This window comes from Microchirus variegatus (genome assembly GCF_963457635.1).
Source record: "Microchirus variegatus genome assembly, chromosome: 1".
NCBI lineage: Eukaryota > Metazoa > Chordata > Actinopteri > Pleuronectiformes > Soleidae > Microchirus > Microchirus variegatus.
The window spans coordinates 8,572,363-8,584,663 of NC_139802.1; the positions used below are offsets into that span (position 1 = coordinate 8,572,363).

The 12,301-nt window shown below is 41.9% G+C and overlaps 1 protein-coding gene across 1 annotated transcript; it reads right to left on the reverse strand.

Annotated features, from left to right (window-relative positions):
• Nucleotides 1–9,170: 9,170 nt before the first annotated feature.
• Nucleotides 9,171–10,944, reverse strand: tpbg (trophoblast glycoprotein). Its single transcript, XM_083886821.1, has one exon. It carries the CDS (start codon nt 10,801–10,803, stop codon nt 9,664–9,666), a length of 1,140 nt encoding a protein of 379 aa, XP_083742947.1. The 5' UTR covers nt 10,804–10,944; the 3' UTR covers nt 9,171–9,663.
• Between the last annotated feature and the right edge of the window lie 1,357 nt (nt 10,945–12,301).

Below are 12,301 nucleotides of genomic sequence, written 5' to 3' on the forward strand. Positions count from 1 at the left end.
AACCATGAGAAATCACACTTTCATCTACAAAGGTAGAGAATATAATCCAGTGGGAAAAGTTTTTACCCTTGTGTTTAATCTAATATAGAAAGTACGGAATATGTAAGCCTGTATGTGGAGTGGGCAACAAAGGCTAATTGAGTTTTTATCCCTCTCATCTCGGATTGGCTCATGCACAGTAACCGGAGAGATCATAATTGCCCAAAGTGTTGGCTTGTGGATGTAATAGAGGTATCGTGAAGTACTATCCGATACCTACTTATGAAGCTCATGTTACACAGCACTTTAAGAATATTGCATTTCATTTGTGGAGGGGGCTGTCTGTCTGAGCCTGTATCTGAAGCCTATTTCATTATTCTCCAGCGCTGCTGCTGCCAGACTACTTTGCTGGCATGGCAGCTCAACTCATTTCATACAGAGAATAGAAAATGACAAGATGGAGTGCAAAAGGGCAGAACGACACACTTGACAACTGGGGGGGGTCTGAGATTGTAACTGGAGACACACGCCAATGTATTTCCACGTTCACTGAGGTCAGCGAGTGATCGGAATTGTCATTTGTGCATCCCACAGTCCAAAAACATGCAGATTTGGGGATTAGGCTAATTGGATGGATGGCACAGCGGCCCTCATGTGGAGCTTAAAGCGGTAGAAGACGGATGGATGGATGAATGGATTTCTGACTTGCTCCTGTTTGTATTAGAGGAAGAAGAGTAAACGCAACAAACAACAGCATCGAAAGAGAAAGTAATTGAATAGAAACCTTAGAATCATAGCAGTTGTGAATTATCGGAATCTATGATATTGAAACTCAAAGGTGTAAAATGTATAGTAGAATATTGTTATATAAAACTGTTGCAGCTGGTAGCAAGGAGGTTTAAAATCATTTTTTCTAACAAGTCCAAAGAGAGGTGGTCTTCATACTACGTCTCATCAGCCGCGGCTCCGTAACAAGGCAGGATTTTATTGTTTCCGTGCTTTCACGGGAACATCCCCTCGGAGAGCATAATCCAGACTAAATAATATGTGAGATCTGCCGTGAAATAGTCATAAAGCGAGGAAGGGATGCACGCAAAGGAATGAGGGGGTCAGTTGACCCGCTCTGCCGTGTGTGGGGATTTATGAAAAACAGTATCATTTTAGGCAACGGAACAAATTCCTCCGGTTACAGCTGTACCCCTGTGTCCACTTTAGCACCTCTTTTGTACGAACAGATTAATGGAAAGTGGATAGGTTTTGTATTCTGTGTGGACCTTGTTATGCTGTTTCTACGAGGCCTGCTGAGTTTTCTAATTTGGATGAATGTAAAGTATATGTTTTTTTTTTGTTTTTTTGTTGTTTTTTTTTAAATGGAGGCACCAAACGACCTTGTAAAGCAGTGTCGCCTTGCTGCCGCGCTGCCGAGGTCATTACTCATCGCGACACCTTCCGTCCGTCTACATCGTATAACCAAGAGTTTAATACAGTTCCCTGCTGACTGTGTGACCACACAAAACATCAACAAAGAGGACTGCAGTCGCTGTTGTAAATATGCGTCGCCATGGATATAAGCTCTATGTATGCTGTCTGTGAACATGGTGTGTAAAATGTCTTTTTTGGGGATTTACTGAAACCAAAAATCTACCTCAGTGCTGTGCCCTTTTCACGGCGCACGTTTCTTTGCTGCATACGTTTTATTTTTAGCACATTAAGCCCTGATGTCTTCCTTAAAGGGAGATGATTAAGACAGTATCATAAACACTGACATTAAAGGAACAGTTTGGGGAATTGGTTTATTTACTTCTTGACAGTTATATGCTTACATACTGTGTCTAAAAATAACGCCACAGCCTGGAGGTGGTTAACTGTGCGTCCAGCTTGGCTATCAACAACTTTAAAGAATCATAGTTGTCACAACAATTAACAACAGATTACAAGTCATGGTTTTATGAGGAAGATATGGACTGGAATATTTCTTAGATTATAGCAGCGGCCTCCTGAATTTAGTTTCTATTTGTTAACAGGAGCTTGACGGAAGTGTGATTGTGAGATACGATCAAAAGCACTGTGTTGTTCTAAAGGGACCCTCTGTTGAAACTGTTCTTCGAAGGTCAAGTGTTAATTTTGAACTTATGTTTTTAAGCCAAGAGTGAAATATGAACAGTATACTGTTCAGTGACAACGGGGGGGAATCTCCATCTGCTCATGACGATCTTGTGATGGATCTGCACTGTGCTTTCTAAGTGGACCTCTTAGTGTGATTTACTGGGTCAGATATAACAATAATATAACAATGAGCTTGGAATCTCTTATAACAACAAAAGAAAAGACAAGGAAATAATCCAATATTAAACCAGAAAACTCTCACGTCCATTTTAATCTTCACACTAGTACACATGACAATCTCTAATTAACATTTCACAGTTGATACAAGAGGGATAAAAGATATCAACAGCCTATGTAATTTATTGTAAATACGAAATGTCAAATATGGCACATATGCATTTTGATCATAAATTAAGTCAGACCAGAAATGGTGGAAGTAATACAATATAAACACACATAGTCTTGTATTTACATCTCTTTAAAACACGTGTTGATAATACACCCGTCACTTGTTATGATTGTGGCGCTGCACCTGATGGAACGCCTGTATTCACAGCCTGAATAATTAAGTGTTTAAATAATCGGCGCTCGAGCGGTGGGATTTGAGCCAAAATGGCAACTGTGCGACGCGTTGGTCGACTCAGCGCTGTGTGGATGTAATTTTGACCCAGTGTAAACACGAAGATGCCAGAGGAGTGACATGTTTCCATGAGCTCAGGGTTGAAGGTGAAGCAGAGAAGCAGTTACTCTAACAACTTGGCAGTTTTCCCTTTCTCTTCCACACAAACACCACATATCATTGTGATGTAGCGCCGCATTGTTCGGAGAGTGAAAGCCGCTGTAAAACCATTCTCGCTTTTTGTGGAAGAGCACAGACAAAGTGAGCTCCGGGGCTCATCCCAGAATTCAGATGTCCTTTTCTCCCGGTTTTTTAAATGCCACTGAAAGCCAGTCCTCGTCTCCCGTGTTTACAGGCCTTGCTGGGTTTTCAAGTGTGAGCTCCAAGAAAAGGTATTTGAAGGGGAATCACTGCACTTCCTTCTGGGACCGGCTCATTGATCAGCTGAGAAATCAATACAAATCTCGACACACGTGCGGTCGATTGGTTGTTAGCTGTTGTGTGTGTGTGTGCTCAGAGGTAACATTAAGCATCTGCTGTGTACGAGCAAAGACTGGCTTGTAAGACATGAAAACCTCCGGGATTCAGGTCTCTAGTGTAGACAATCCGAAAGCGAGGGTCCATCAAGATCACTAAATCGACATGTGTCATTACTGGGGAACGGTATGAGACTGTAATGGTAAATGGTCTGTATTGGGATCGCTCTTTTCCAGCCTTGATGAGAAGTCAAAACTGCTTTGCATCAGCTCTGTTGCCTTTCACCCATTCACATCCATTTACTTGTTTACTCATGCGTTCACCCTGCCATCTACATTCATAGTAAAGTGTGACCAACAGTTCATGAATCGTACACATCTTTTTCCTCCACTTCCTCGGCTGCTAAATCCTCTCCTTCATCGCCCACGGAAACAGAATCTTTGTCCTCCATTTCTGATACAACACTGGAAACTGAAACATTCGGAAGAATCTAAACGCCCAAGTTCTAGTAATACGCAAAAAAAAAAAGCAGTGACCTTATGGTCTCATTCGATGCAGCATGCAGTTTTATACTCTATGTATCTAAAAGTAAATATAGAATAGATATAGCTATAGAATCAATAATAATGAAAAATATAGAACACTTAATTGACCTCCGCCAAGGAGGTATATGTTTTCGCTGGAGTTTGTCTGTCTGTCTGTTAGCAACATAACTCCAGGATGAAATGTTCGTGATCTGTAGATGCTATCACTGGTTACAACACTCTGCTGTCTGACCCAGGAGTGCCGGCAGTGTGCATTTTGTAGGCACTGTGCTGCCTTGGCGGCGGTCTGTGCTCTCCGAGTGCTTTTCTAGTTGTTATTTTATTTTATTTTTTTTTGGGACGTAGCTCTGGTGGTCCAGTTGAAGCATTTGCAGCAAATCATGCCTAAAGCTGCACCCAGGTCTGACCTTTGGATTCAGATAATGTGGGTTATATTTAGCATGACAAAAAGCACATTTTATCCATGTTCAGAAGTTATTTTACATATAAAATTGCATCCTGTTTTTTTCATGAGGGATTTGTGCGTTTTACTACTAGAAAAACCAGACTTGAAAAGATCCATGTTGAGTCCAGCTTTAGTATGTACAAGGGCACGTGATGTGCCGAATATCATGAAATCCGTTAAACGTCTGGGATTTTTTGGAGGGAAATTTTATGCAAATGACAAATGACGTATTTTTTTTCGAATCATTAAATCTATTCCGTAAAGGTCGCTCAGGAAAGGTCCGTATATTATTAACATTTTTACACCCTCAACTTCCAAGCAGTACATCAACATTCCGTTAAAAACAAACAAGTAACCTCAGACGACCCTGGACACGCAAAGGTCGTTCTGTATCATGTATCATGCCGACTTCCTTTGTGTTTATTACTTTGAGCAAAACTGGCAGATTTCGTGTGTCTTCTTGGCTGTGTTTTTGCCTCTTCATCCCCACGCTCGCTCAGTATCTGTCCCACGAGCACATGTGGCAGATTCTGCATGACCGCGCTCACTCAGAAGAGCGGCAGCGGTGCTGTCAGCTCAGATCTGTCTTCGTTGCAGATAAGGATGCCTGTTCATTAAGTCCAACGCGGCTCAACAGGAGGTGAGCTCCGACGACGCGCTCATGTTCGGCATCATAAATCCACATTAGAGAGGACGAGGCATCTCGCGCGGAGAGACGTTGCTGCGTCGGTGGTTGAGGTGGTGATGACAAATGAATACGGCGTATACAGATAAAAAGCTGACATAGCCACTGTATCCTAGAGATCAGCAGAAATGATGGCACGGTCTATGAAGCACCGGCCCTTAAGACTGCCATTTACATAGCCTGATTCTCTTTCTAAGAGAAAGGTCAGTGGCTGGGGCAGCTTGCCAGGTGTTTGTAGAGCAGCAGACCAGTACAGTGTGATGAATGTAATTACGGCACTCTGGCAGTCTGATAACCTGCCAGTCTGTGTCTCTCAGCACCAGGAAAGTGCAGCAGAATATTAAATGAAAAATCTACAAACACGGTTGTTGAGCAGGGAGCAGTGTGTGTGTGTGTGTGTAGTGCACTGGGGGTACAGCCTTTTGATGTCCCGCTTATGCCAAAGCAAGAGACACACAAGACCTTACTCTGTGGAAAATTCCATTCCAAAGTTGAGGCCGAGCCGGCGGTGTCCTGGTAGTCAGGTCTCGGTGTCAGAGGAAGCATCTCCATCTTGTCTGTGTCTTTATTGGAGTGGTCTCATCTAACCACAGCACGAGTCAAGACTTTTCTTTCTTCTAGAGCTGCAACTAACGATTATTTTCGTAATCGATTAATCTGTCGATATTTTCTCGATGAATTGTTTGGTCCAAAAAATGTTAAAAAAACATTGATCAGTGTTTGTCAAACCTGGAAATGATGATGTTCTTGAATGTCTTGTTTTGTCCACAAACCAAAATGATTCAGTTTTAATGATTTCTTTGTTATGTGGAGCAAAGACTAAGAAAATATTCACATTTAAGAAGCTAAAACAATCAGAAATCTTGTTTTAATCATGAAAAAAGCTTCAAACCGATTCATCGATTAAATCATTTCAGCTCTATTTTCTTCAGTCTATCCTGAAGGTGGAGCTTTACCTAAGAGTGTATGCTCAGCTTTAAAGGCTACAATAAAAAGTCTCCCAGGTGCAATCAAAACCATTCTTTTTTTGTTATTTTGTTTTTAGACAATGCAATTCTTGTAATCTCTGTTTGATTTAAATAATTTAAAAAATTATAATATTCTTTATTTGGCATCCTTTGATTGATTGTTCAGCAGTTCTTTGCTTTTATCATTTTATCAAGTTATAATTATTTATTGGCTGCATCTTGATAGGCATGGTATTATCTATCTGATTGAAGGCTCAGCTGTTAATGCCATACTAACCATTTGTGTTTTTCCCACACATTCTGCAAGCAGTGTGACAAATATTACGAGTGTAATTTTAGAACATAACCACCTGGTTTGTGTAACTCAGACTGCTGAAAACTCATATTGAATTTGGTGGAATTTTAAAATATTTTTTCCCTCATGTCCCTTGCACTGCAATGAATCATTTAATAGTCGTTAAAAGGTGTCTTATTTGCACACACACACCTATCAGTTAAAGTAAAGCAGCAGAGATAACATTAGTGAGCAAAATCTCTTCCAGTTAAAATGAAGCTAGACTCGTAAAAGTCTCAACTTACCCCTTTAAACCTACATAAAAAAAGCCAAATCGTGCATAATCTGTCAAATACATTTCATAAATAAATCACAACTCACTTCTTAGAGTTTCAAGATCACTGATTTAAAACAAAACAAGCATCAATAAGAAAAAATAGTTGAGAGAAAGAATTTTTGAATTTTTTTTTTACCACCCCCTAATTTTAGTTTTCTTATTAGTCAATTTCAATGTCATGGCCTTTTTTGTTTTGTTTTAACTTGCCTTTATGATTTGTGTGGACTCCAGGAGGAGTAGCTGAGGGATCCTAATGAACAATAAACAATGCACACAAAGATTGTTTTTATTATTTACCTTCTGGTGAGGATAAGAGCCTATAGTGAAGGGAGTCTATAGAATAAAAAACAATATTCCCGTTCTGTACGTTCTCCTAGATCTAGTCTCGGAGGGAAAGATAGAACAAAGGAGTACAACAAACTCTGTCGACTGTCCGATTCCCAGAGCTCCCAGTATAGCTGCAATAAAGTCTCTGTTTAGTAGCAAGGACAAATATGTCGTTCTCATGTGGTGGCAATGAGCTTTAGGTGAGGGCTTTAATACAGAAAAGAGAGGGTCCAGGGAGCTGAGCACAGAGACACGCCGCTGCCTCACTGGACCTCGGCTGATGCCATAAGTCAAAGGCTGGCTATTTAGACGTCAGAGCTGTTTGGAGACTAGTGTTAACAAGCACAAAGGAGCCACTGAGTGAGCCAGAGAAGGTGTGGTGGTGCTTTGAGAGCGTAGAACAGTCTCTTCACTCATCTGTTTTGTTTTTTTCCCCCCTCTTCCACTTTTCACTCTTTCCCAGTTTTCGCCCCTTCACTGTAATTACACTGGCTCTGTCAAGCACAGCTTGAGGAGTGGCCCAGCAAAAATTAATATGAATATATGTCTTTAAGACGGTTAAGGTTAAGCATTAACTGCTTATGGGAAGGTGAGGGATAAGGCTTTGTTTAAGCTGTCCAAATAACTGGAAGTTACTTTGATGCCATAAAAAAATTGCTGTGCAAACCTGTGTGTGTGTGTGCGAGTGTGTGAGGAATAAGACTATTCACTGATGGTCTCTGTGGAAACATAAGGTTGTAAGCAGCCTGCACCTGCATATCCCTCCTGGGACAGGAGAGGTAAGGAGACAGATTTCTGGGGAATTATGCATGTGAAGTGAGGCCATCCATTTTAAAAGTCAACCTGCAACAATTACAAATTGAGGAGACAAGTGCCTGTTACTAACAGTCTTTTAGCTTCAACTTAATTTAACCAGAGGAAAAAGTGCAAATGAAAGATGTGATCATCATAATAAGACCTTGCGCAACACACCTTGAAGCCAATTAGGGAAAGAAACCTATTAAAAGTGCAAAAATATTACAGACATCTCCCCTTTTGGAACACGTGCCTTGGAGAAAAGGAGGTTTTCAGGTGGTAAGTGTAAGACTGAAGTTGTGACAGCACGGCTTTAGCCCACAGAGGCAGTTGCGCAGCTGCTGTGTTTGTCAGGAGAGCATTAACACCAGACCGAGCATCAGACCAGAACAGATAGTGTTACACATCGCTTCCCTTTCTGATGCCAAACTGGGCATAATCAGACACCTCCAGAAATGTGTCTGATTATGGCAGAATTACAGCAGCTGCAGCTGGCAGACAAAAAAAAAAAATGAACACACATTTCATACTGAAATACAAAGAAGTGTCAGATACGAAGACGGGGGCCACGTCGCAGCTGAGATGCAGGCCTGACGACAAAAAAAAACTGGGAAACAAATCTGGGCATGAGCCATGCAGTTGTACTACAAATTACAAGTAGCTACAGGCTGTGTGAGACTAGTTGTTAAGGCGTGTCGCGTGTGCGAGGAAGTGGAAATTTGTATCTCTGGATGTTCTTCAAACGGCCAGGGGAGGTCACAGTCACTTGTTTTGTGCGGATTTTCATTAATTTAGACGGCGAGGTGGCAACGTGCATGCTATAGTCTTCAAGAGAATACATTCATTATTAATTATTAATCTATAGCATACTGGACAAGAGGAAAAATAACAACGGACAACTATAAACAGTAATAGTACAGAACGCTTTTTTTTGTTTTTGAGCAAAATAAAAAAGCAAAGACGCTTAAGCTCATTTCCATAAAACCTCTGTGTGCCCCATGTGAATCGCGGGTTCAGTTTGCCTTCATTTGCATGTGCCACGGAAACAGCATGTACCATCTAAACTGTTTTATTTTTGCAGCGACTCACTGAAGTCTCTGGGCACATGTCAGGCCTGCACAACGACTACATTATTTGGGGGGTGGGGGGTGAATTTCCTGTGCAGTCTGGGATATTTATCAGATTCTCAGCAGGAAGCAAATTGGACTAGCGATAACAGCTGGTGACGATCATCACTTTCAGACCTGCACATACAGTAGACGCTCATTTAAATTCATACAGCACCGGCTGCTTTTCAACTTCTTAATCTAACTTGGTTCCTGCAGCAACTCGCTCCAACGGCACTCGCGCCGTCGCAGTGGAGACACTTTGGGATGTAAGCAGCACAGCTGAGGTGCAGACGTTTCACACATTGTTTAACATGCCGACAGCTGAAGTGAGGTTTAGTGTTTGTCATGTGTTTGAGGAATTAGTGCATGTTTATGTGTGTGCGTGCGTGTGTGTGAGGCCTTTGAATTGTCACTCTTGAGATTAAAGGCTCTCAGCCGAGATGGATATCATCAATCCAGACGCATTTTATTTTAACTGAATATCTTGACAGAAAAAGGGGGAACTATCACATCCACCGACTAAATCCACTAACTATGCAATGTGCACTATAGTCGTCCAAAAATGAATGGCATACTTAAATCACAAATTCACATAATCAAAACTTATAAACAAGTAGCATAGTATTTCTCTGCAGCAGAGTCAACATGAGAAGGATGCAACATTTTTTTTTTTTTTTTTTTGCTTAAAAGTCTACGCACTCCGTCCATTTATCCTTTAGGAAAAGTAAAAATAGAACATATTACTCTATATGAAACTCTTCCCCCATGAATCACTGTCCGTGAAATGTTACACGGAGGAAACGCAGTTGACGTCACAGCTTCCTTGAAGACATGCAGCCGTGGCTGAATGGAGGTCGCGAGATTAAGAGTCATGACAATGGGAATAGCATCATGGTGGGTAAATGGGAAGGAGAGGAAGATGCTCATGCAAAATGTTAATAGTTTAAGTTGTTTTAAGTCTCAATGCAGGGTCCCCAGACCATGTCCCATCCTGGATCTACACGTCCGAATTGATGCTCAAGTTGGCCAAACGTGGGTCAGAGTTTATCTCATACCTGTAATGGTACCCTTCCATGTGGTCCCTACAAGCATCCCGGATGTTGTACATCCAACGCTTGATGCCTTTTCTGTTCAGGTAGAGCACCAGCAGGAATATGAGGCCAATCAGTGCCAGCACCAGCCCCAAGAAAACATAAGACGTCTCCAGCACGCCCTCCATGTCCCCCGAACACTTCAGCTTTGACGGCTCCACCTGCACGAGCCGTCGTCTGCTCAGGGCTTCGGGGTCTGTGCAAGTCAGATTGTGCATGTCAATGACCTGAGAGGAATTTTTCAACCACAACAGCATCTCCTCGATGATGCAGTCGCAGCGCCAGGGGTTCCCCGCCAGCCAGATGCGGAGACCAGGCTTCAGGTCGAACTCTGCCAGGGCAGAGGGAGGCAGATACTGAAGACTGTTGTCCCTCAGGTCAAGGTCACGCAGTGGGGGCACCTTCAGCGTCCCGTTCTGAATGGAGATGATGGAACTGTTCTGCAGGCTGAGGTTGACCAGGTTGGAGAGGCTCCTGAATGTGTCCTCTGGAAGAATCAGGAAGTCGTTGTTGGACAGGTCCAAGACTTTCAGCATGAGGAGCTTCCCACTCTGCACAACGTTTAGGACCACATCTATGGAGGAATTATTGTGGAAAGACTTACTGAGGTTCAGGATCTGAAGTTTATTGTCATCAGGGAACGCTCTGTCGCTGAAACTCTGGAATTTGTTGTTGCTCAGGTCCAGTCTCACTAGGTTTGGCAAGTTGTCAAATACCATTTCTGCCACAGACTCCAACTCATTCCCGCTGAGATAGAGGTCGGTTAACATTTCGAGACTGTTTGGAAAAGAGTCCACAGTAAGACGGGATATGTTGTTCCCCGTGACAAACAGAATTTTAGTATTGGTCGGTAAAGAACGCGGGATATCGTCCAAGTCCTGGTTTTGGCATTTTACAGTTTGTGAGGAGCACAGGCATCTGTCCGGACAACCGTGGCAGGACAGGACGACTAGGAGGAGAACAAGTAAACGCATAATACCCGACTTCAGCGCTCCACTCCGGGTTTCTCCGCGTTCACATCCGCACGATTCTCTCAACGAGCGCATCTTGGATTTTACAAATCAGTCTGCGCAGAGCGTGCGTAAAGATCCAGCTCAGTTATTCGCGCCTCGCGGAAAGTTTTTCAACTGTGTGTGTGCCACCTTAATCCTTCCCGAAAACTGCTCCCACTTGCAGCCAAGGCTCCATATATGAACTACCCCCACACCATTCTTGCTTAGTCTACATGTCCACGAGGATGAAGGTGGGAGTGGGGGAACGTGCAAACTTCTCGGAATAAAAAAACACAAAACTCCAAGTTTCTTTTCCAAACCTCGGATTTTAAGGGAAGAAATGCGGCTGTATTCTTCACCAGCTGAGGGGAAACAGTCGAGTTCTTTGATGAAGTGAAGAACCGGCGGTAACTTGCTCGGTTACTGTTTCCAAAACACACAGCCCACTAGTGTCTCCCGAAGGTTCCTCCTGTTTCATGCGCACTTCCAAAATGCTGCTCTCCACTTTCTTTCTGTGTGTGTGTGTGGGGAGAGAGAGCGGCAGACCATTGGTAGGTGGGATCATACCATCATTCAGGAAATTGGAGGGGTGAACAGAAAACTCAAGTTTCTTTGAGACCAATTCCAATTTTCACTGTCAAACATCCACATGATCTGATCAAACAGAACGTTTACAGAAAAACAATGGAATAAAATGTTGTGTTTGTATTTAAGTTTGTTTAGGAAAACAGGACTCTCACACATCTGTTATCTGCACTCTGGTTACACACTGTCTATCTTGCATATACTGTTAATGATGCAATATAGACTAGTTATTAAGTAACTACTAATATTTTGATGTTTTGTCTATATATTTTATTTCCAGATGTTTGAAATGCACGTTTTTTTCTTATCCATGTAAACATTTTTTCTCTTTCATTTTACTGATACTGATAGGATGTCTTATTAATTGTATATAAGAGTACACAAAATACACCATGGGCTTCAGCCTTTTCCATTTTTGGTTGCTGGAGTACATTCTGTGAAATGCATCTGTTTAAAGGTGCCCTATGTAAGAATGTGGCCAAAAACGGTTACTACATTCAAATTCAAAATACATAGGTCTTTTAGGTTTCGCTTTCTGGCGTAACTGGCAACCTGTGGTTGCTCGGCAGCTGAGACTCTACTGACTGCGATGATTGGTATGCGGCGGTAGGTGGCGCCACATGCCAAAACATGATTTTAAAACATAAACATGATTTGCAGTCTGCAACAAAATGTTTTAAATGAAAATATTTTTGCTGTACTGTTGTTGGTGGTGAGTTCAGTTTGTTATATGAACATTATTCCTGAGTCTCTGTGACATATTAGGAGGATTTTATGGCCAGTTGCTTTAGATTTATTACATAATGCATCTTTAAATCAAATCAAACACAGCATTATCATTATCCTAAGGCACTTTCCATAATAAGAGAGAACGAAGATAAACCGTAGATGTATACAAATAAGTTCTTATCAGCATCATCAAACCAAAACTTCTTTATTTAAACAATATAAACAAGAATGGTCATAA

Bases quoted from the DNA above. Each gene is read 5' to 3' on its own strand.
- tpbg (XM_083886821.1), bottom strand. From the start codon at position 10,803: ATGCGCTCGTTGAGAGAATCGTGCGGATGTGAACGCGGAGAAACCCGG.